Genomic DNA, 25,713 nt, shown 5'->3' on the forward strand with positions numbered 1-25,713 from the left:
GAGGTCAAGGAAATCTGATGGATGTATTTACTCTGGTGAATGTGTAACTCCTGTATTCCTGAATTCAGTTCCTCATGGCAAATCAGAACCGAGGCTGTTGCTCCCGACTGCTGTTGGATCTGTGCAGCATGCAGAAGATCAGTTCCCATGGCTGGACACACTCACAACAAACACACTGCCAGTCAATAAGTGCCAAGACTGGAACATTGGAGACCCGCCATGCACTGTCCTCTTTTCTTTACTTTTGTTTGCCTTTAACAAAAACCCACTTGTTGGTGAATTTAAATGTGTATGTTGGGAACATTTATATTTCGTATATCATATGTAAATTTTCTAACAGCTGTGGCTGATTAATGTGACCTTGATGTGGCCAGAGTGTCTGCAGTAAGAACTGATGTATTCAGAGCATCTCATTGGTTAAAACATAAGAACATGTTTCTCTCTCTAATTCTATGCTGTTATCACAAAAGAAAGTTACACAATAAAATAATCCACAATCCTATCACCATGGCCTTGTTCAATGATTAAAAATGTCCTATTACTAAAACTACTTGCAATGTTTAAGGTTTATTTTTAAAATGCCTACTGATATAATGAATGTGCGTTTTGAGCACCTAATGCATCGAAATCAGCCGAGTGCACAGATGTCACAGAGCACAACAGCTGTGCTGCATTTACTCTGAGTCCCCGCCCTGTCAGGACCACCCCAGCTAAACACTGGCAGTCCAACACGTCATCACAGCCCAGCCTCAGACACCAAGACACCTGCTCACAGTGTGTACCTGCCACTTCTTTTAAATGACCTAGTCATTTCCACTGTCATTTAAAGTTTTTTGATCTATTACCTTGCATTTGATTTTTTTCCACAATCTTTGGTTTTAGTAATAATAATTCGAAATCCTCCACAGTTCATTTTGTGTTCTGAATTTTCTATACATCAACCTTATTTTGTATCATTTGACATGTATTATGGTAAATGCCACCAACAAGAGCCTCAAATTTAATTTACATCCTCTAGTGTAATAATCCAACCAGCCTCTCACTACCCCTGCTTTTATGCCAGATGACACTTTTGACCATAAAGACCCCTTTCATCATTGTTACTATGGTTTTAGACATGGCCATCACGTTATGTAATCTTGCACTGTTATTTACTGCCTTCCCTCTTGGGCTTTTGTGTTTTCTCACACCATTTTAGATTGTCAAGATGGTGAAAGGGTTGGTCACTTCTGGTGTCACTTTTTCAACTGCTGGTATTGTGTTCTGCACCAAGAGCTTTAACTGCAGTAACGAAAGTCTGGCGTATGTTGCCAGATCACACCACTTAGACCATCTGTGTATATGTATGCTTCATATTTTAAGTTTGGAACATGACGCCCTCACAGTGGATGTGATTTGACTCACCAGGCAGCTTGGTAGACCTCAGGTTGGGAGAGCATCTGTGTGTGTGTGTGTGTGTGTGTGTGTGTGTGTGTAAACCCCTGTGCTAATTCAGTGCAATGTGGCGTAATAACGATTCCCGCCTCACAGGCTGACCATGTTAAAGAATTCATTAGGTGGGTGTGGCTAATTAGCGTGTTCTGCTATCTGGATTATTAAGGACAGGACCCAGTGGGGGTTATTGTGCAATGGAGAGGGACATAGGTGGTTGCTAGTGCAAGCAGAAACCACGACAGTGATTTATTTTGCTTAGTTGATGAAAGGAAAAGGATGTCCGTGTTAAGTATGTGTGCTGCATTAATGCCTGCTGGATACAGGCTCCAATGTATTTCCATAGCAGACCAGTCACCAGACCAGTGATGTGAAAATTTTATTTTTTATAAGGTCCTCAGGACTCACACTGAAAAAATATTTGTGTAACAGTGTCTTTTCCTGCTATTGTAAGTTTTGTACACCTGATACCCAGAAGGCATTGCTCAATAGGAGAGGCCAGGCCTGGCTTTCACTTTTTTTTTAAGCAAATTTCAGCATGTATGCAATTCCACTCTTTTCACTCTTCACTCCTACCAGACAACCTTGATTTTAAACACTCAAGAACAAGACTTTGTGTCCTTGACTAAGTGTGGATATTATGACTTTTAAACACAGTGTAGACAAAACTATCTACAAGACCAAGACAGGAACGAACAACAACCGCTCTGGTCGGGGTGACGACCTGACTAACAATGCAAACGTAACCCGACTCAGATGCGAGCACGAAGTCTCGACAGATGAGTCCAGCGCTCTCGTCAAGGGAGAGTGACTTGTGTGCAGGAACCATGCAGAGCTTCTTTGAGAAAAAGGCGGGGGATTGGTGCTCATGTGCGCGCCTGTTGGTTTTAATGCTAGTTGTGCTGCACAGCCCTCTGGGATATGAGCAGACAGCTGAGGAGTGTTACCCAGATGGGACATGTTTGACCAAACTGTGAACCAGAGGCTGTGCTGTGTGTGCTTTTTGAGGGGGTCTCTGTCTGTTGGAGGCGTGTTAACATGTTCTGGTAGGCGGGTTAAATTGTGGGAATCTCTCACTGATCACCTGGCAAACTTCCTGCATTACATCACTGAATCTTTGTACCAGGTATGGATTTGGATTTCAGCAACTGTGTAAAATAAGAATGGAATTAAATGACAATTTGCTGAGCTGAGCTTTTTAAGTAAAGTGGATCTGTAGGTAGGAGGAAATGAGGGCGTCCCATACCATGCCTGAGCTTGGAAAAGGTGTCTAAATAACCAAATCAAGTCAGAGATCGAGTTTTAATTAAATAAAGGACCCATCTTGTCCCTGTCTTTTAAAATGTATTTAAGACTCTCGATTAAATGTCGTTTCCAGTCCCATGGCTGCATGGGCATGTTCAGGCACAGTGTTTATTTACTACCATCTACTTCTCGCACTGGTCCTGCCACATTATATTCCCTGCAAATAAAACTGTGCAACAGCAATGCCAGTCAAGCAGGCTGGAGTCAACGAGACAGACACCTTGTAAACATTCACCCTCCATCTCTTACACAGACCGTAGAGATTGTGTGGAATTTCGGTCCATAAGCATTTTAATCACATGATAAATCATCACTTATATACCGAATGACGTAATGCAGTACTGGCGATAAGTAGCTAAAAACTTCAAATAAATAATGTCAGGGCACGACCACCTGCACACTCCTACATCTCCACACCTTCTCCACACGTTCATGAAGAGTTCATGGAACCAGATGGTCTGTAGATGTCTTCTGGACGGCACCAGTAAATTCCCTGAGATGCGTCCAGCTCCTCATACCAGCGACTCACAGACGGGCGCGTTATCGGAGTCCTGGCTGTGCATCGAGCTCAGTCCAGTGTCAGAGTCGTCGTCATTGCCACCGCAGGTCTTGGACAGTCCCCTGGCTTCCACCCACCCACTGTCCTGTTCTATGGAAGGCAATGTTTGGGCGACCATCTCGTCCTTTGATGGCTCCACTTCGCCAAGGTCCAAAGAGCCAACTTTCTGCAGGAGTTCAGTCAGTTCTCTCTCTTTGGTGTCCCATACTTCCTGGCTCATATCCAGGTCGTCCTTGATCGTCTCCAGATCCGTGTTGAGCCGCAGGCCGATGTACAAACTGGCGTCCAGCTGCGTTTTCACTCGCTCCTCTTCCAGCTGCAGTTCATCCTCTGATAAACGCTCCACCTCCAGCGCGTCCGCATCCGTTGGAGGAGCCACCACTGCCGCTGACGACACCCGGAGGGCCAGCTCTTCAACCACGCTCTGGGTGTCCTTGTTGGACAGCTCTTCCTGTCTCCTCTTCATCCACCGGTGGTTGAGTTCTTCTTGGATCTCCCCTGTCAGGCTTTCCAGGAGAGCCTCACGCTCGGCAAGCTCCTCTTGGAGCTGGATGACCTGAGCACAGCGGGAAGCATACTCCTCGAACTGCGCCAAGGCCACAGCGGAGCAGGGGGTGCCACCTTCTCTGCCAGGACCTGCCTCCGAGCTCTGCTCCACCATGTAGGTGTCCTGCACATAGTTTATGCCGTGTCTCTTAATCCTGTCAAAGTGAACTTTGGCCTCATACCTCTCGATCTCACCATCCAGCTCCTTGATCCGCTGGATCTGCTGTCGGATGGTGTGGTCCTGGGAGATGACCAAGTGCACCAAGGTCTCCATCTTCTCCACAGCAGACGTGTCCTTGGTCAGCGCCTGCTCTTTCTTCTTGTTGATTTTGTCCAGCTTCCTAAAGGCCTTCCTCACGATGCGCCGCTGCTTCTCCTGGGAGAAGGCCATGGTGGCCCTGGCGGTGCCTCTGTACACGCAGGGACTCTCCTTGCTGAGGACCACCCGCGCCTCGGCGCTCCGCGGCCCGTTGTTGGGCAGGGACGCGTCGCTCTTGACCAGTACGAAGCGCACGTTCTCCTGCTCTTCTCCCCAGGCGTTCCACAGGCGCAGGATCTTGGTTTTGTTGGGCAGGGTCCTCTCGAAGCCCCTCCACTTCTCCACCACGCAGTAGGACTGCGGAGCCCCGGCGAGCATCGCGGCCGCCGCGCCCTGCGTGGAGCTCTGCTCCTCCAGCAGGACGCGCACCACGTCCGCGCAGGTGGTGCGCCGGGACAGTCCGGACACCAGCTTCTCCTCCCGGCATACCCACACCGATATCTTGGAACCTTCCGGCTCCATTCTGGTCTTGGTGAAAGTCTCGGTAAAGTTGCGCTCCGGACACGGTCCTCGTCCTCCTCAACGCCGATCCACGGTAGCTCCGGACACGATCCTCCTCCTCAGCGCGGATCCACAGGAGCTCCGGACACGGTCCTCCTCCTCCTCAGCGCGGATCCACGGGGCCTCCGGACACGGTCCTCCTCAGCGCGGATCCACGGGAGCTCCGGACACGGCCCTTCTCCTTAGCGCGGATCCACCGGAGCTCCGGAACGAACGCGGGACATGGCGCGCTGGAGTCCGCTCTCACCGTCGGAACTCGCCGCTCTGTGACTCTGTGTCGCCGGTCCCCGCGCGCGCGGTGAAGGGCCCGCCTCCGGTGCGTCACGTGACCGCGCGGCTGCAGACGGAACTCGGGAAGGATAGATATGCCGAGCATAATGTACACCAGAAAGGGGTGGGTAGCGCAGGTTTAAAACACGAAATGTTTTATAGAGCAAAAACGACAAAAGAATAATAATGCACTAATGTTAATTGGGCCAGTTTTCTAATAATGAATGAAGCTTTTAAAGTGACAGACTTTAACGAACGCGGTGTTCCATTACAGTTCCTTTCACATGTATGCAGTTATTCCATCATCAACAGAAATTTTTCAGCCTTTAGAACCATTTACAACATGAACAAAGTCTGTAATGGAGATTTAAACCATTTTATTTCTTTTTAATGTTCCAAACAATTGTTTCCCATCCAAAAAGGGCATTTTTTTTAACGGTCATGCATGTTATCAACATTTTTCCCTGTATTTGATGAAGATTGTTGAAATGACATGTTTCATGACGTGTCATGTCGAACGTCGGTATTGATTGTTAATATATTCACCAATATTCTGTGTTTCGCTGCATCAAACGGGTCTCGGCAAATAATAACGAAGCGAAACTTCCCCATGTTTTTAGCAGTGAACTTGTTAGTTTTTGCTTGTGTTGTAGCGCCATCTTGTGGACGGGTACAGCGCTGCCGCTGCGCCACAGCTGCGAGTTTCAGTAATGCGGCTGGGTAGAAGGTTATAATAATGACTGCGTGGAGAAGGATACAGCATTATTTATTTCCCTTCAACACTTTTTAAACAAATGGTCTAGAAAGCTATAAAGTATCTAACACCTTATCCAAGGCAGAAATTTAACAGAGCAAGGACAAAATGGCTGCAATAAAAACACACTGCGCTTATCTTTCTTGACTCTCATAATCTAAAATGAAAAATATATATTTGACATTTGTACAATCAGAACCTGGTATACATTTCTTCTTTTTCTTTACACAAAAGCACCTTGTAGAAATTCTCAGCACACAAATTCAATACTACATACAGTGCTTTCAACCCCCCCACTGCAATTCACAGAAAACAAACATTAAGGTACCAGTACCTACTCACAAAAAAACAGAACCAGAAGATTTATACTGCTAATTTCACATTCTTTTAATGTCCATTTTATTAAAATGATATCTTTCAAACACACATCATTTTAGAAGAAAATAATTATAACATTTAAAAAAGCCTTTTCAATCCCCAAGTACCATAGAGGTATTCTAATCAATTTAAAATGGAACTGCTGATGTCTGACGGTCATTTACTAGAGATCCTTGAGACTCAGGATTTGAAAAAATATAAAATCAGTCACCACACAGATGATTAGAATATTTTCACATATGGCAAAAAGGAGAACGAGGCAATGTAACTAAAGTATAAATACGAAGAGAAGGATGATTAATACTGGGGACACAGGGACATGGTGACGATGAGGATTAAATTAATATGAATAGGATGGCTGCAATCTGACAAGAGAAATTTAATATAATGTTTCTCCTTCAGAAAATGATAGGTGACCATAATCCTGGGGTAAGTAGTAATAATTAATATTATTGTATTTCAATACTCCCCATTCACTTCCTCTAAGTAACACATGGTGTGTGTGTGTATGTGTCAGTATATTTATACACAGACACACACATGCATACATATGACAAATTGCTGAATTGTGTCCTTTAATTAAAATAGATCAGAGTCAGTAAAATAACAAAGTATTAATAATTATAATAATAATGACACGTATGAATAAACTTGGCCTTGGTGAACAGTATATTACATACTTGCCTCAGTTCCAAAAAATACATGAAGAAAAAAGGCATTCTGGTGATCACCTCCCTAATTTATATGTATCTTGTATTTGGTTTCTCTGCTTTTTTCAATGCCTTCTTTTCTAAGCTGGAGGATCCAAACCAAAGGCACTTTTTATGCTACAGTGCACTTGAAGACATGCATGGAACACACATGTCTGGGCTTATTATTTATGTTTTTGGTCATTTGCAGACAAGGCTAGTTCAATAGCATATAAAAGTGTGTGTGTGTTGTGTGCTAGTCATTATCTACACCATCTTTCTTCCTGTTTCCTCTGCTAGTGGATGAGCTCTGCGGTCGCGGTGACCTCCTCCCATGGTTCTGTGTGGCAGCACTAAGGCACTGTAGACTGTAGTAGGCTTTGGCAGCTCTTCCTTCATTCCTTTTTACGGCATGCGGCAGTAACTAATGAGTGGACAACGTCTTCCAGCTTAGGAAAGAGTTCACAGCGTTAACAGGGTCACACCGGCACCTTTTAAGGCTCATGGGCTGATCAGATCGCTCAGGGTTGGACCATCAGGGCATAGTGTTTTCCCCACAGTCTGACTCGTGACCTGCTGAGTGTTTTCCTGAAATGACCAAGTGTCACCTGGTTTCAGCCAAAACAATATGTACATTTATATTAGGCTTTAATAGTGTCGATGACTGATTTATAGTGGGCTGTTCAGCAGCAACAAGTCCATAATTGTGCTTGTTTAGGCCCGGCACAAAGCATCGGTCACTTCAAATATCAACTAGAACTTCACTATCAGGTTGTACGATCATATCAATGTTTTGTTTTTTAGGATATTGGAGAAAAAAAGAATATATAATAAATATTTGACACATAATGGGGTGATTTTTTTGTTATGACTATGATGGAGGAAGAAGACACTTCAGATACAGAGATTCTTCTATACTATGTGATAAAACCACGTCCGTCCAACATCGACTAATTAATCTGTAAAAAACATGTAACCACTGATCTAAAAAAACAAAAAACAAAAGAACCGTACCGCCATTGAACCGCTGCACTCTTACACAAATACAAAGACATTAAAATGATTAATAATAACAAGAACGACAACAATGAGAAGAGACGTCACCCAGGTGATCCCAAAAAAGGTGTAGGTGGTGGGGAGGTGTGGGAGGCTTTCTTTAGAGACACAGCTGCTGCAAAGGAGCTTCTCAGTCTTTCCAAGGCTTTCTGCTCTTTCCCACCTTCTCTCGGAGGGTGGGGCTTGCCAGCCTGCCAGCGTTTCTTTTTCTTTTTTTTTTGCGCATGTCCTCAATTCTCTCTGCCAGAGGAGACTTGGTCTTGCTTGCTTCTTTAACCCTTTTTTCATTCCTTCACCAGGCGGTAGATGTGATGCTGGGCTCCGTGCTCACTGTTGGAAACCTCAAACACACACGCCACACACAGCAACGTCTCCTGGGTGTCCCTGTTTGTTACCACCTGCAACACCAACAAGGAGATCAACCATTATGACTCCAAGCTAACTCAAAAATGGCTGATATGTGCTAAAGTCACCAGGCCAAAACCACTGGGAGTAGTGGTGGCCTAGCGGGTGAACAAAGTGGACCCGTAATCGAAATCCTGAACCGCCAAGGGGCCACTGAAGTGCAACTCAGCAAAGCACTGTCCCCACACACTGCTCGCCCTGAGCCTGTCATGGCTGCCCACTGCTCCCTCAGAGGATGGGTTAAATGCAGAGAACACATTTCACTCTGTGCACTGGGTGCTGTGCTGCCGTGTATCACATGTGACAAATCAGTTCACTTTCACTTTTCTTTATTTAATAAACGGTTATGTAATGAATATAGCATACATGAATACAGAAATAAATAGTAATTTCAAATAAAAAAAGATAATACAACTAATGAAAATCCAATAATATAAAATGTTTGAATTAAAAGACATTGCAAAATTTAGTAATATTGTTTTGTAAAGTTAATAATTTTATTATGAATATTATTATTTGAACTATTCTATTTCATTAATCTACTAGTCAGTAGTTCGGACTCACCAGTAGGATGGTGAAGTTCTCCAGAACGCTGTTCATCATGTACTTCTCAGGCAGGTGCTTCAGCTTGTGGATGAAGTTGATCATGTACTCACACATTGGCGACCGGCTGATCTTGTAGACAAAGCGGCCATTCTCGAAGCGAGCATACTCAGTCTACAGGACCAGAAAGAAAACATGTTCCAGTCCACCTCACCGTCCGACTGATTAATTCACTAATTATTTCACTCAATTCCTAACATTGCAACTTCCTCCATTTCTGCAGAGATGACATCCAAAGTGTTAAGAATCTGAAGAATGCTTTCATAATAGCCTTTTTTAATAGAGACTAATTTCTGTTTGTAGCACTGCTTTGCCTCTGGTATATTTTATCATAAGCAGGTATTTCAGTTTCATTTATAGCTTCCTTAGCTGTAAAGTATTGAGTGGAGTACTGCAGAAGAATCAGTCTGCTATCTAAAAATGTCTTTTACACAGACATTCTATATTCCATATTGTTACAAGTGCTGTTGGGTGTTTCAGTGCATTTTATTGACAAATATCTCTGAGAAACAGGCCAATCTAAGCATGGAGCCAAAGTAACTTCTAGCATTCATCAGAAGAAACTGTAAACAGCACATCTGTGAATTAGAGCAAGGACAGAATGAGGATCTGCTCTCTTTAGATGGCAATTCCAGGTACGTTTTTGCAGGGAAGGGAATTGGATTTTGGAATTGGGGAAAAAACAGCTATGATGAAGATGCTGTTGATGCTGTCAGTTTGAAGGGCTCCTCTGAGATCTGCTGTGTGTGTTTTTGTACCTCCACTTTCTCCACCACCTGCTTGCCGAAGGAGCAGACCTTGGTGGAGCAGGTAATGGTCATGTTCTCTGAGCTTTCGTACTGGCTGGTAACTCCGTAGAATGTCCCAGAATCATCCTGGATGTTGCAGTTTAAGTCAGCCTGGGGGGTGAGAATTGAGTAAAAATCAAAGTTGCCTGTTGGACTGGAAGAAGCAGAATAGATGCAGGTCACATGAACGCTAATTTGCTTGCATTGATCTGTATTATTGGAGGTGTGACTGCAGTCCCTGACAAAAGTTGCCGCTGCCGACCTCAAGTAGCAGTTGCTGACCTCAAGTGCCACTGAAATATATTTCTAAGCAAGATCCTTTTTTTCAAGAAATGGCTTATTTATTCCCAACAGCTTTTGTAATAATGTTTCAGTGCAAAATTAAACTGTCAAAAAGTATTCTAATATTCAAAGCTTGGTAAAGCCCATTGAGTTCATTTTTGCAAAGACATAAGTGTTGTGTCCTGGTCATATGAGCTTCACCTGTGACTAATAATGGATCAATTAGGTCTCAGGTGTGTATAAAAAGAACTCCAGTCCACTAGACCTTCACATCAACTGCAACTAGACCTCTGCAAACATGACTAAGATTCACCCATAAACTAAAGTGCGGATTATCAAGAGGCTGAAGACCAGATACACTGCTGATGTGGCAGACCCCTTCAATGTGTCTCAGCATCAAGTACAGAGGATAAAAAAAAGATTTGAAGAGACTGGAGATGTTTTTGACAAGCCCGGGTCAGGTAGACCCCGCAAGTCAACTGTTCGAGAGGACCGATTGTTGGCTCCAAAAAATTTCCACTGCAGCAGAACTACCAAAATTTGACCTTTCTGTCTTGATTAAATGATAAAACTTTTTTCAGTAAAACTAATTCATTTCAAAGCATTAAACATAATTTTGTAGGGTTTTAGCTTTTCATATGAGTTATTTCTAACACCAATTGATTAATTAAAAGTCAGGTTAATAGCAGGTGTTTCTACAAAATAGATAAGTGACAAGACTTTTGTCAGGGACTGTAATGGCAGTGCTGGCTGTCGGAAAGCCTTGGTCTATTCCAAACAAAAATGCTAAATCAGCAAGTGCGAGAGTTTTATGAAACAATCCTTCTATTCAAAAATAGCTGTGTAGCTGTGGAACAACAAATATTTCAAATATTTGATTAATTTTGACATTTTTAATTAAGTGTTGTCCTAATGAAAAAATGTAAGGCATCCAGAGTATGCACTCAACAGTAGAATTACAAGGTTAGGCCATTTTTTTTTACATGTTTTGGAACTTTGATGATGGCCATGCATAACCGTTGTTAATATTCCTGTCTTACCTGAATGTTTTGGATGATTCTGAAGTTTTTGTTTTTATTACAGTATGTTGTAAAATGCAGTAAATGCAGCACCCATGCATAGCTACTTCCTGTTTATGTTCATGACAGTGGTGAGGTCATAATGAGGTCATTATCCCACACAGCCACGGAGTGGCGCTAAAAAGTAGACAAGCGAGGTGGTGTTGACGTTCATTATCACCGCCCCCTTCCCAGAATTCTTTGCATGCAAAAGGAGACAGGTGTTCAAACAAAGCCTGGTTGATGCAGCCTGTTGCACACAGAGCAGAGCAGAGTATATATAACACACACATACCCAGAACTTGACCAGGAAGAATGCGTTGTGCGGTCCTTTTCCAAATAGCTCTTTCAGACCCCCCTTCTTCTCTGGGAATTTGTCGTAGATCTGACGGATGTCCACAGACTCCAGCAGGGCGTCGCTGTGTGAATGATTGGTCTGGCTGATGTGCACAAATAGGTGCTTGTTATACTGGGGAAAGACAGAGGAGATGAAGATGAAGAGTCCAGCATGTGCAGCGGTGTTTGTAGGAGTTGCTGAGGGATGTTTGTGTCCATGTCTTGCTGTTCCTGTTGAGTTTAGTTTATTCCCCCTTTAATGAATGCACCTTTATTTGATGTTTCAGTGCCTCTGCTGACCTTCAACACTAACCCTAAGCTTTTACTTCTTGATGAAATGTTGTGTTCTCCAAGCACAAATGATTACACCTATTCTCCAACATAAAATATGTACATTTTAAAGATTAATGGCTGCTGTCATTCAGGTTCAGAGGAATAAATAAGCAGACAGAGAAGCTGACAGGATGATATATGGTGTGTGTCAACATGAGAAAGCGCGGACTGTAAGCACATCGTTTCTCCATTACAGGGCTTGGAGTGGGACGTTCACGCTGGCTGAAGTGTGTATTAGCGTACATCACACACCAGGCGGCCCACAGTCTCCATGTGTGTGTGTGTGTGTGTGTGTGTAGTGCTAATCTCACTCACTGCTTCAGGGTCTCGCTGCTGCTCTAAGAATGCAGAGAACTCCACCAGCCGGAGTTTGGTGGTGCCGATGGAGCGGCCCTGCCAGGCTGGTGCAGTTGGAGCAGGGGCTGTGGGTGTCTCATAACCTGCAGACACATTCAGTAAAAACACTCAAAAATCTCAAGAGTAGTAATAATAATATCAAAACATTTAAGCTGGACCAATAAATGGTCCAATATTTTCTGAAACACTGACTGAATTCCACATCTGGGCTCCTTCTACCTGAAATGGCCGTGGTCACCGCTGTCTGAATGGGGTAGGCCTGCTGGGCAAACGGCTTGATGCTGAATGACCAGAAACAAAGAGTTGGAAAAGTCAGCTGATGGGGCCCGGCAGAACATTCCAGATACAGTGGTACAGAAACAGGGACACTCACTCTTGTGACGATCCTGGCTGGCCCGTGGAAATCATGCCCTGCCAAAACTAAAGCAAAATCTAATCAGGTCCAGTTATTTAGAATGAGAGACATACGAATGCAGTTCAGCTCCAGAATACCCAGTCACTCACACAAATATCAGCATAGCAAATATTAATACAGAATATTCCAGTCTTACTCTGATTCATTATGTATACACACCCAAACACACGCTCACAATGATGATATAACGTCATGTTACACTCTAAAAGAGCATCACGATATCCTCTATTTCCTAAGAAGTAGGTATTGATATAATCATTATTTTTAATAAAGAAAGGTGTTTAAATCTGTCAGCAACAGACTCGTGTCATCATTGGACATTGGACTGCATATAACAGTTGACGACACTATTTCACAATATTTCATAAAAACAAGCTGAACTATTTTTATGTTACCTTATTATGTGCTGCCAATTCATACCATAATTTCTTCAAAAGAAAAACATTCCATATTATGTATGGTATGTAGGGATATGGTGATACTGTTGTTGAGTGTTGTCATATTGACATCGTACCAGCATCACACAAGCAACGTTACTTCAATCTATGCCAGACAAGAAAATGTATATTAATTATCAAAAAACATCCTTTCTTGCATTCCTAATATTAAGTAATAGGAATTTATACAAGTCACATATCTACCATATCTAGTATGCTCATTTCTTTTACACTCATACACACACATACACACTCACCCCTGCAGCCCCAGGGAAGGTGGGTCTGGGGATGCCAGCCAGGCCCAGCTTGTTGTGGATGGCGGTGGCCGAAACGATCTGAGCCGAGCTCATGGAGGCCATGCTCTGCAGCGCTTTATCCTTCACACTCTGATCCTGTGGAAAACAGGCGTGGAGAGAAACAGGGATGCGGGGTTTAGCTTTAGCTGAAAATCGTCTATCAACTTGCAACTTGAGCAGCTCATGGGCCCCCCCCCCCCTCCACGGCGTGACATTCACATGTGCTACGCTTCAGATTATTTTAGCACTGATGACCTTTAGCATGCAATAACTGCCAAGGTTCAATGGAAAACGGACTTTGTTCATCTCGCGATATTCCAGTGAAAAAAAGCCAGACAGACATGGCGCAGAGTCCAGGTGCTGACCCCAACCTCTCGTACATCAGTAGCTACGGCCGCAGCATTAGTGTTAGTGCATCACATCAAAGCACATGCAGCAGCCCCTGAGCATCTGAAGCCGGATAAGCAGGGGTGGGAGCAAAAATCGATACCTTCTCTAAAGATACATTATAAATACGCAGGTATTCAGTATGAATGAATCAAGATTAAAGTCAAACACAGCAGGAAAACAAAAGGCGTGGCTCGAGCTGTCATTCAGTGCTACTGTTCCACACAGGATTCTGAGGGGTTTATTTGTCTGGTGTTATATAAAGTGTTATCACTCTTGACTCCCACCCCCAATAAGAAGCAAGGTGACGGACCACTGGCTGCTCGGCTGTGACGATCGGGCTGCCAGAGTTGGCACTTTAGGATGAGACGTGCATCTGATATTTCTGGAAGATGGAGGTCAAGCGGATGCATTTGGGGGGGGGAACATGACACATGGAGGAGCCTGCCTGGGTCAGGACGCTCTCCCCTCCGGGCCCTTTCTAATGCTAAAATACACCATTCTTGGCGTGATTTTACAGGCACACACTGAACCAGGAAGCAGGAGGAGGGTGAGCAGAAGCACAGCAGCCGCAGAGCAAAGCCCAACCACAGAGCTGAGGCCAGTAATGAGGCCGATACTTACCATGCTTGTGACCTGAGTGCAAACAAATTAAAGACGGATTTCAGTTTCAAAAGACTTTGGACCTTGTATAGATTTCCATAGAAAGAAAACAGCACCACAGTCTCAGTCTGCATACGTAAAACACCCTGCAGCTTAGAAGGGCTAATAATGAGCCAAGACACACAACAAACACAATACACTTTTGTCTTCAGTTTAATATTCAAAACCCAAACATCGAAAAACAAATCTTTTAGCTCTTTGACTTTGGTTCTTCAAATCAAATCTTAATCCTTTACAATTGTCATCAAAACATCCCCACTTTTACCGTGTGCTCTCTAGTAAGATTTAGAGAGAGAGAGAAAGAGAGAGAGAGAGACAGGAATGGATGAGTACTTTCAGCAGAAGAGCAGCAGCAGGCAGGACTGACAGTGAGACAGACGTTCAGGGGACTGTTCAGTAGTACCCGGGGAGGGAAGGAGGGGAAAAGTCGCCAGAACGACTGCACCAGAGCCGTGCCAGCGCCCGAACCAAAACCTCGATTTCATGGAGGTGCCTCAGCCAGGAATTGGCAGCAAGTCCCAGCACTAGTCTGCACATCAAACGCACCCAAGCCCGGCCAACACACTGCCCTCATTTACAGCAAGTAGCCCTGTGTGAGTCGTGCCGGGTTTATGTGATCATGCACAACAAACGGGGGATGGGGTCTGTGCTGCTGAAACGTGCACATACGGCACACGCGCGTTCAGCGGATCATTACGATGCGGAGTGCCATTCAAAGCCAGTGCACTTCTGAGAGCCGCAGGAAGGAAACGAGCAGGAGCACAAACAACCAGCAGAACAATCACATGCACGGAATCTAGGGTACGGGAATCGTAGCGGCAGGCATCCAGCTGGTCACTACGGAAACGGACACAGGAAGTGAGGCATGCACACACACACACACACAAACATACAGGGAGGGAGTGGGAGGAGACTTCCAGCAGGATCCTTACCTTAAGCTTGGAATGGAACTCACGAGACTTCCGCCGGGCAAGGACCTGAATGTGGCTGGAGACCTGAGTAGACGAGCAAACAAAGGGGCGAGCCTGTAACCATGGTGATGAAAAGGCCTGCAGGAGACTCGGGACATGCCAGGGGACAGGGTACAGGTGTCACTCCTTCTTCCTGATGTTTCTGTACCCAGTTGCTGGGATCCACCCCCAGCAGGCCAGCTGGCCAGAGCGGTGCCTGCTGAACAGGTGTTGACTCCAGTCAGCTGGACTGGTGGGAGCAGGCGTGTTCTCAGACACATGAGCCCAACTCCAGGCCTGCCAGTGCGCGCCTGCCGCCCCACTGAGCTCATTAACAAGGAACACTGGGTACTTCAGGGCTCTCGGCCTTCATGGCCCGTAACACACACACACATAGGCAAAAGGAAGTATGTGTAGGGCTGGAGAAGTGGGTCACACCAGTCCTGTTCAGAGGTTCAAGGTTCTCCAATCTACACGTTTAACACTTTTATTTCAAAAACACTGTGATGCAGATAACACAAATCTCCCACCTGGATTTACATGGCAAATATAGAGTTTTTGATTACTGCAGTGATTAACAACAACAACAACAACATTTATTTCTTATATAGCCCAAAATCACATACAGTATGTCTCAATGGGCTTTGACAGGCCCTACAGTTGACACCCCCCACACTTGACCCTTCTGCACACAAGGAAAAACTCCACACAAAAAAAAAACTCTAGGAGAGAGAAAAAAAAAAGAGAGGAAGAAACCTTGGGAAGGAGTGATACAGAGAGGGACCCCCTTCCAGGGTAGAGTGAGCCTGCAAATGGTGTCAGTGCAGGGTTGGATATGATATAATGTCCTACGGTTGTAGGGTTGGAGAAGTTAACATGTTTCAGTTGGTATTTAACCTTATCTAGTGCAGTGATCATATTGCCTGCAACAAGCAAATAAAACTACTAAGGCAATCACTGACAGGATTACATCTGGGTTAAGAACTGTCCAATAAAGCCTGGAAGGATAGTGGAGAACAATCATCTCAAAAGGAACAAAAATGTGGTGTGAAAACAGTGAAATCATGAACAAACCTTCAACCTGATCATCTATTCAATTATTGCTACACACATTGCAGCAAGAATGTAGAGGATTGGAGCAACTTTGTTTATGAATCTAATCTTAACAAAGGCTTTGACTCTAGATCAACAGAAAAAGGTCATGTGATGTAACCAGGGTAAGAAGGGAAGCACCAATCCACATAGTGTTAAGACATGCAGTTGCTTCAGTCGGTCCGGCCTGGGTTTAACAGAGTAGTGTGCAGAAGACCATTATATCTCAAACACCTTACTGACAAATTCTGCATAATCTCACTTCCGTTTCAAAGCTTTTAAACACAAAATAGTGATGGTAGTGCAATTTCCTTCACAAAGTGGAGCATTACTGTTCTAAATTAACATTAAGGTTGATGAAGAATATATGTCCTGGGGCAAAAGCCCTGTGTGTGCATGAGTGTGCGTGAGTGTGCGTGTGTGTGTGTGTGTGTGTGTGTGTGAACTCTTTGAAATGTCATTTCTGCTAACATCTGAGACATTTACCTGCTTCCTTGTCCTTGTTTTCCCAGTTCGTAGTTTGATGTATCTCGCTATCAGTTCATTCCGACCTGAAATGAGAAAAGGAAAAATATCAACACAAACTTAATTTCCCTTCTTATTTTTGTTTCAAAAGCTTGAATATTTTCTGCACACTTTGGCTCTTTAGAAAAAGTGTTTTGTTCAGATACACACACACACACACACTCCTGACTCAGCAGCATTACTCTGACAGGTGTGTTGATGGGGCTTTAATAGCCTTTCTTAGTGAGCATTTTGTTAAGGCCACACGGAGCGCAGGGACGACACGTGACCTCGGGCAAACAAGCAGCATCTGGGGATTTTGTGCACTGGCCCCGCACCCAGCGTGCCTGCGCTGTAATCTCTACCGAGCCAGGCCCAGGCCTCACTATTTTCAATCACTCACACACTGTGTACACATAACATGACAATACGGGCATTCATGCAGACGCCCCGTTCCCAGATCAAAGGCCCCCAAACGGCCAGCTGTAAGCATGCTTACTGCTGAATAATTCATTCTTTTCAGTGGCTTGAAAACATGCTCAGCGGGACTTGGCAATCGTGCAAAACAACCTTAGGAAAGAGAGAGGCTGGAATACTTAAAAAAAAAAAAAAAAAAAAAAGGAAGGAAGGAACAAAAACACTCAAAAGAAAAAAAACAAAAGAGCGAAAATCCCTCCCCTTTTATGTTTATAAGAGGGCACACTCCGAGTCCTGTAAACTAATCACCAAGCTCGGGATGCTGAGATGCTGTTCACTAACAGAGTCAAAATACTGAAGGAAAACCGTGGAGCGACATCACAAATAAACTTTAACAGTGCCTGGCCGGCAAACTCCTGTAATCACATGTGCTTATTAAAGTCAGGGGAGGCACAATCTACGCAGTCAAATTGCTGATAACTACCAGGTTGACTTTAAAATGACAGCTCAAATGCAGCTCCATCAGCCCAGAGGAGACCTGCAAACATCTCAGTCCTCACACTGGCCCACCGATCCGTTTACTCATGGAAGCTGAAGATGATCATCTTTTAGTTTTTCAAATTAATATCACTTTTATTGTCACACCACATAACACCAACTCACATGTACAAAACATTCGAGTGAAATTATTTCCAGTCAGTATATAACCAGTGAAACCAGTAAAAACAGCTATGTCAGAAAAATCTTTGAAATAAAAATCCAAAAAGCATGTCTTTAGTCTCAAATGACAATTTACAAAGTACAATTTCTTATCCCTGAGCAATTTCACTAAAACAAACCCAGACAATGAATGTTGATATTATATTTGTTAAGATTTGCAGGCCTAGTTGAAATGTTGTGTAGGTGTGGTGTTAAGGTCACTGCCGGAGGCATTGTGTTGGTGCTGAGGTCAGAGGCCATCATATCGCTATTCTAGGAAATAAAGCCTGAGGGACCACAAGTTACTAAACAAGCCTGATGTATGGATCTCATGTTGACCCCCTCGACCTGACTTGATCTGTGTCAAGCTGAGGCAAAGGGCATGGGAAGCCACCAAACGTCCATCACCCGCCTTGGACAAGCCATACTAGGAGTGGAGTGAGGATGTTGCAGAAGCAGTCATAAGAAGCTTCAAAAGACATGTCCCTCATGTTGGTTCGGAATGAATACTGGGCACATGCTGGATCTTCAGGCTCTTAATGAAGGGTTGAGTTGGTAATTCTGCTTGGATGTATTTAGCAAGCTCTCGACCACTTTCCCATGAGCCTTTGCATGAGGGAGTGATGTCAGCAGATCTAAAGATGCACAGCTTGGCTGTGGTATAGCCTGTGGGTCACTCACACATGCAACACTCTCTTTATGTGGCTTCTTGAGGAAGAAATGCATTTTCTACCATCGTTTCAAGACTTGGGAGCAGGGACCCTCAGAACAAGGGAGCAGCGTGCACTCTAGGCACCGATATAACAGATGCTTGTTTAAATCTCATTAGCTTGTCATTTCCAAGTGTTGTGACTTGAAGGAGCTGCAGTGGGATCTTTGCCAGCACTTGACCATAACTAATGCTATCAAACGGCACCATGAAATGGGATTTCATTCCTTCAGCAAAAATTGGGTCTTACTTTTTAATTTAATGTGGCATTAAAATGAGACAAGTCGATCGCGAAATCGCCCCAGATCCTCCAATTGGAACACAAGAACGAGACCTGCTGATAGATGGTTACTTGCAGGGGCTTTAGCTTGTTCAGCAGAAAACGTTCCTGCTGAATGTACATGATTTAATTTACACAGGAGCTACGCTGGGGAAAAAAACTGCCAACTTTCTTCCTGGATTATTCCAAATTTACACAGTGACAGCAGACCTAATCCCTTCCGTTCCTTTTTCTCCAATCCCAAAATGCCTGGGACTCCAGCCCGCTGGTCTGTGCGAGGTGAAGGGAAGATGGACCCAAATCTTCCCCACAATGGCCCTGCCGTCCCGGCAGTCATGATGGATGACTCAAGGGTCTCAGCCTCACATTAGCATCACAATGGTCTGAGCCAACAATATGGAGTCTTTCAGCAGGAGGTCCCAGGCAAGGGGAAGACTGGACAAGGGGGAAGAGTTCTTACTCAACAACAAAAAAACTCGACTGTTCTGGAGGTACGGCAGACCTACAACCACAGCCCCACCCCTTTATGTTGTGGCCATTATTGATATCAATTCTTCCTTCAGTTTTGCTTTTGTCAAATGTCTGGCGGTGGCAAATGGTTAAAAATAATCACCATCACCATATACTTAATGTCATGCACACTTTTATCATGATTTGATATATTTATATATTATACTTCTGTGTATTTCACTGGATAGATGACAACACATACACACATCATGGTAAAGTGCAAATGGATGGTTCACTAGTATTCAATCATTACAAGAACCAACCTTGTAGCCTAACAAAAGGTATTAGAAGTAACAACTTATTATGCTTTATAAGGTCATAAAGATGTAATTATGTTTGTTTTCCCTGAAGATGCTAAATTTCCCATATCACCCTTAATAAGTTACTTAATATTTATTTTTTTTATGGCTACTACATTGAGGCTGTTATATATTCTCAAAAAGTATCAAAAGAAGCATTGGAAAAAGTGCTAACTATGTTACCATTCTAACATGCCCACTGCATGTCCCTAGCTGATAAAGTTTAATGGCTGCGAGTTTATTTAACGTTTGAAGGTCAAACGATCCACAGGTTTACCACACAAAATGGCCAGCTTAATAAAGAGCAGTGCAGCAGCTCTGTCGCCTTGCTGATTAATGCTAAAGCCTCATGGTTTATTAACCAAAGGCCAGAGTCCTGAAGCAGATGGTGGGCAACCAGCAATCCCCCTGCACCGAGTCAAGCAGCTTACACTGATATCATCAAGAGGCCAAAATACAGCTACTTCCCGAACGCAGTCCTCCTGCGATAACACACACACACACACACACAAATGGCCAGCTGCTTATGGAGGGTGGTGAGCCCTGTAACATTGTGCAACACCCCCTGCAATGAAAGGGGGATCCTAAGAAAGACTTCACGGCCAAAGTCAGATGGTCTGGAACCATGACGGAAGCTTCTCTCCATCACAATGAGCAGACAACCCCCCCGGCCCTCCCGTCTTCCTCCCTGCTCAGTAGGCACATTCAAAGGACAAGAGGACAAATGAAAAGGGACAGAGACACAAGCTGCTGCCCCTCAGCCAAACCTTTGGCCAACAAGAGTACGACACCTGCCAACGGGATGACTGAAGTTTTGAGCCGCTGTAATCCCACCATTTTTGTCAAGACGAACTGAACTCAAGAAGCCGTAGCCTATTGCAATTCCAGTCAGGTCTGCTTTCCCGAACATTGTACAATAAAAAATGAATAAAGAGTCAATGGCAACTTGCTTATTTTGTTTTGAGGACCATGAGCCAGCTGTTTTGAGGCTTATCCTTTGAGAGGGGTGAGCAGAGCAACTTGAATGGCTTTTAACATAACTGCAGGACTTCAGGCTAAAGCGCTGGCTGCGTTTCTAATGAGCATGAAGCGTGCCCTGAAAAAGCCACTGACCACAATAGCCTGGTTGTCATTTGGAAAAGCTCTCCACTTCCAGTGTTCATCCACAATTATGCTGCATATGCTGAAAATCACAGTTGTGAAGACCATGTAAAAAGTATTTAGTAGGAAAAGAAGCTTGGGCTTGTGAGCAAAGAAAAGCTGTACATCTTTATGAGAGCGATTGTAGTTGGTCTGCAGCCGTTGCCTTTAATGGGAGTAATTAGCTGTGCTTCCTGTTAGCGAGGCTCTCTCAGCGAGATCCGACAGGGCGGGCGGCCTGGAAACATCACCCGTATGCTGGAAATCACACACGAAAAATACAAACAACCTCAAGTTACCCCCCCCTCTTCATTATGTCTAATGCAGCTAGCACTGGAACGCTAAATGTACACTGAAGACATCTCGCATTTGCCAGGAAAATAATCCCAATTTGAAGCACAAGTGGAAGAAAGGAGGTGAATTTTACCCAGTCGGACAGAATGAATGTTTTCAATAATGTGATTTACAAACAGGGATGGAAATTAGTTTTGATGGAGGCTGTGAGCATTTTTAGAGTTCGCTCAGAAATTTATTTAATGCGTAAAAACCCCTGTTCGGATTTATTTTCATGTTATCGTTCGAATATTACTGTAAAAAATGTGTCCGCTCCATCCAACCATCAAAAGTTGCAATCAAGGTCCCTCATTCAAGATCCAGATCATTTCTATGAAATTAAAAATATTTTGATGTACTGGTCACATTAATATGTTATTAATATGTTTTGTGATAAACATAATGACCTTTGGACGAAACAGAGCTGTGATTTTTGGAGATAGCAGACAATCTGAAAGTCATTGATCTGTTAGCAAAGTGAAAAGTAATTATTTGGTTGTTTTTGTCTTTCCCCGAAGAACCTTGAAAGATCAAGAGACAGACAAGAAAAAAACACACCAGATACGGGGAAGTGTATTTACAGGCACTTTTTTGACAGCTATGCAACAGTACTTCTGACCTTGAGTTTTTGAACAAAGCGGCCCCAAGATGAAACTACATTGCTACATCAGGACAAAAAGAGTAATCCATCGTTCAGTCAGAAAACACATGGAGGACAACACGCTCACAGCTTGTGGGAAATGCAGGAGTGGGCTGAGAGGTGGCGATTTGTTAAACTGTCACCACACTCGGAATAAATCCGGAATCTTCGTGTGACATGATATTAGTTTCTATTTTAATCAGCCAGCCTCTCAACACTCGCCCATTCCCCCAATTGTTTGAGGGTGTGAGTGTGGTGGTGTTGGAGGGTGGGGTTAACACGCCGAGACATGTTCAGTGTGGTCACACCTCACGTCTCCTTACTGCAAGCCACACATATGTGCGTATACACGCACACAACAATATGAAGCAGCAGAGCACCCACACTACCTTCACACAATGTTGACTGTATTTCCTTATGGAAAATTCTGGAAGGTGCAGTGTGGGGGCAGGGAACAGCAACAGGTGCAGAGGAGAGGACGCTCCAGATGGTCCCTGTTGGGACCTCACAGTCCACAAGAGCAATTCCAGAGTCATTTCAGTCATGTGGGAACATAGTGTACACATCCATTGTGTGAGGCTGCGCCCTGTGTGCCAGAGGTGTTTTCAGGGCATGAACATGGCGTCTTTAACCACAAGCCTTTTTCTCTACGCTGGTATGGCGGAGAGGGTCTCCGCCATTATTTAGCGCCATCTTCCTATTCCTGCTGGGTGACCCAACTTCTGCTCTTTCAGAGCCAGAGCAGTTCCCCCAGTTCCCAATAACTGTCCTGTACCTATTCAAGTCATTTTTACATGCTCTGTTTTCACGAGAAGTTGCTCAGGACTGAATTATTGAGACTGGGGTTGGAAGTAGGACTTTTGTAGAGAGAATTTCACTATGTGACAGAATGTCACAGTGTTGTCCACAACTGTGTTTACTTGGAGAATGATATGTGGAGAATGAAGTGTTTTTCAAATCATATCCAGACTTATACTGGTTTGAGAAGCTCAGGTTTGCTGGATATTGCTGCATGTATACACACAATCCCAGTTTCAGAGCATTGGTGGCAACAAAACCGATGCACTTCTAGTGTGGTGAGGAAACTGCCTTTTGTCTTTTGTAGTGAAAAAAATTTATCTGATAGTATTCCTTTAGGCATATAACAATGCATTCAAATTGCAATTCATTTTATCAAATTTTTCATAAATGTGCTCACCCCAACAAAGAATTTACATAAATACTTTTGAGCCTCTTGTTGCAAATATGCTTAGACGTTCTGTTGTGGACTACTACAACTTGCGTACAAATGTCTATGTGGCACTGTGTATGCATTCTCACTAGGCCTGGGCAAAATGATTATTTTTTTAAAAGATTATTATTTATTTTTACAGTGCATCTAATGGATCATGTTTTTTTCCCTTATCAAATATTACAAACATTAATTGAATAATATAGCAATTTATACATTCTAACACATTTTAACATTCCAATACATGTTTATTGCTCTTAAACTCAAAACCAATAAATACATTTCAAGTAAGACTAAAATAAGTGCAAATGTCAGCTGTAGCATTAAATAAAAATAAATAAAGTCACAGACATTACTTACTCAGAGGTATGAAAGAATACAATAACCAACGTAAACCTTCTGGCTTGTTTTTTTTTTTTATTTGATTAAAATCAACAGAATGTAACAATCATTATTGTTTTTTTAGGACACAGAAAAACACTTTTATTGGTATTACCATATATTGCACATGTGTCATGTGATTTCATTTATCAACTGATCTGATCAGTTGAATGTGTCTGCGATTTTAACAGTTTTCATGAAAAGATGATTTAGGCAAAAAATATTGAAGCACTGGCTGGGTTTTGGAGCTGCATAAACATTCACTATGTCATGGGCATCCTACATGCCTATTGGTGCAAGTGGATCGACTTCCCGTCCACTCGCGATTCATAAATACAGCTCTGCTTTTTGTTTCACCTTCATGGCTGCTTTGTTCATTATTGTCATCGTCATGAGATGCTCATTAACATGATTGAATGTGTTAACATGAGTGAAAGTGTTCAGCACTATTGGAAACCATCTGTTAAGATGTGTGGAATGTTGCCATCACAGCAAAAACTCCCTGCTTTGGAGACTCAATTCTTCAACTTTAGCATTCTTTTATTATTATTATTATTATTATTATTATTATTATTATTATTATATATCCTCACATGTGTTATTTCATATTCCTGCAGCTTCAGTTTTGTTCTATAATTTTAAAAAATTCAAGACCCATAAATCAGTAATAGCATCAAAAACTTTTACCGGTAGGATCTTTAGATGGTACATCAGTCTTGTTTCACCAGATTATGAGAAATTATTATGTGAAGTATGTGAAATTTGATGTCATATCATGTGAGTGACATTGCTTGGGAGGATGGGGGATGACCATAAGAACACTCAAACCTCAATCACCCCACAATATTTTCCCTCCAGGAAACAAACATGGCTCACACACAGTTTGTACAAGGCAGTCCAGGCTCTTAGCCAAAAGTACTATGACCATCACTGCTACAAAGTCCTTCTGGTTTTTTACTACTATATACAATACGTTGGCATGTACTGAATTCTCAATCTTCAAAACACTTATTTTCTGTGTTGAACACATAATGAAATATGGATGTCTAAAATCAAACTTATTTCAACCATACATGATTGTTTTCTTTTGATAGCAATATGAAAATGAATATGTTAATAAACAGATCTTAGCATGTGCAGAAGCCATATTCTGGAGGACCTGGAAACTGGAACACTGGAAACAACAGACTCAAGCTAGGAACTACAGCTAATGGTGAGAGCAGAACCCTCCAGTGTCATTTACACTGGTTGTTTGGGAACATTATGGCATCCCAGGTAATGACACAAACACAGAGAATAGCAAACAGGAGAAAGAATGTCTTTACCAAAAAATTAAGCGGTGGGATTGTGTGTATTTCATTGGCAGAACATCTAACGTGAGGCCATTTTCACTGAACTAATGTGAAGGTGACTGTTCTATTTGAGGTAAAAACTGAGGCTGCAGGTTTATATTTAGACTTGTGGCTTTATTTATCATTTATTGCTATGGTGGTCTATAATCCACGAACATCAGAGTTTGAGACCTTCTATGATATCAAAGTTTACATTAGCTGATCTTCCCAAATAAACAAGAGGTCATCTTGTGGACTGTCTAAAAGCATAAAGAATTCACATACTTCTGATTAAAACGTGAAAGTGTTAATAAGTGTGGGGTGGTAGTAGCCTAGGGGTAACACACTTGCCTATGAACCAGAAGACCCAGGTTCAAGTCCCGCTTACTACCATTCTGTCCCTGAGCAAGACACTTAACCCTAAGTTGCTCCAGGGGGACTGTCCCTGTAACTTCTGATTGTAAGTCGCTCTGGATAAGGGCGTCTGATAAATGCTGTAAATGTAAATGTTTATAATGTTGTTGATATGTAGAGCTGGTGGTAGAAGAACTGGGTGTTGGTCTCTCTGTAATCTAATGAATGATCTCCTACAATCTCCTTTACATATGGAGAGCAATATTGTATTGCATCTCAGAGTCTCTTTCTCTACACACATCATGTCATGTTTTTTTACGCTTCATATAATTCAATATTGGACAAATATTTGATATACGGGGGTTTGTTAGATTAATAAAATTGCTTGCAGCCCAGGTAAAGAGGTTTTGTTTTCACTGATTAGTATTGATGCATAAGATGTTTGGATCAGAACATGTCAATCTAGAGCAGACTATCAGGAGTTTTCGAAGTTCAGATGGCAACTGGGATTCAGCAGCTGTCTTCAGAGCGCACTATGACAACCTGCATCACTGCAGCCATACACTCATTAACACACCCCTGGCAACCCGGCCCAGCCAAAGACTCTCTCACCACAAAAGGATGCACTAGGTAACACCGAGCCACAAAGAAAGGCTTCTCCTGGGAGAAGGCATG

General features: G+C 43.2%; 2 protein-coding genes across 4 annotated transcripts in view; both read right to left on the reverse strand.

The window, feature by feature from the left end:
• Positions 1-2,006: 2,006 nt before the first annotated feature.
• Positions 2,007-4,976, reverse strand: rassf10a (Ras association domain family member 10a). The gene has a single exon (XM_028987024.1). The coding sequence runs from the start codon at positions 4,620-4,622 to the stop codon at positions 3,249-3,251; it is 1,374 nt and encodes a 457-aa protein (XP_028842857.1). The 5' UTR covers positions 4,623-4,976; the 3' UTR covers positions 2,007-3,248.
• A 704-nt stretch (positions 4,977-5,680) lies between these two features.
• The window catches only part of tead1a (TEA domain family member 1a), a 29,988-nt gene continuing 9,955 nt past the window's right edge, over positions 5,681-25,713 (reverse strand). The window contains exons 4-14 of one of the 3 annotated variants that reach the window (XM_028986450.1): positions 16,697-16,761; positions 15,101-15,163; positions 14,130-14,141; positions 13,080-13,214; positions 12,344-12,390; positions 12,190-12,251; positions 11,929-12,053; positions 11,240-11,413; positions 9,575-9,715; positions 8,778-8,930; positions 5,681-8,206 (exon numbers count right to left, since the gene is read on the reverse strand). In XM_028986450.1, the coding sequence (XP_028842283.1) occupies positions 8,093-8,206; positions 8,778-8,930; positions 9,575-9,715; positions 11,240-11,413; positions 11,929-12,053; positions 12,190-12,251; positions 12,344-12,390; positions 13,080-13,214; positions 14,130-14,141; positions 15,101-15,163; positions 16,697-16,761 (1,091 nt within the window). In that variant the 3' untranslated portion in view covers positions 5,681-8,092. The remainder of the gene's footprint in view (positions 8,207-8,777; positions 8,931-9,574; positions 9,716-11,239; positions 11,414-11,928; positions 12,054-12,189; positions 12,252-12,343; positions 12,391-13,079; positions 13,215-14,129; positions 14,142-15,100; positions 15,164-16,696; positions 16,762-25,713) is intronic. The other 2 variants (XM_028986452.1, XM_028986451.1) reach the window with 2 other exon arrangements.

Source organism: Denticeps clupeoides, chromosome 7 (assembly GCF_900700375.1).
Source record: "Denticeps clupeoides chromosome 7, fDenClu1.1, whole genome shotgun sequence".
NCBI lineage: Eukaryota > Metazoa > Chordata > Actinopteri > Clupeiformes > Denticipitidae > Denticeps > Denticeps clupeoides.

Coding starts and splice junctions, on each gene's coding strand:
- rassf10a (XM_028987024.1), bottom strand. CDS start 4,622: ATGGAGCCGGAAGGTTCCAAGATATCGGTGTGGGTATGCCGGGAGGAG.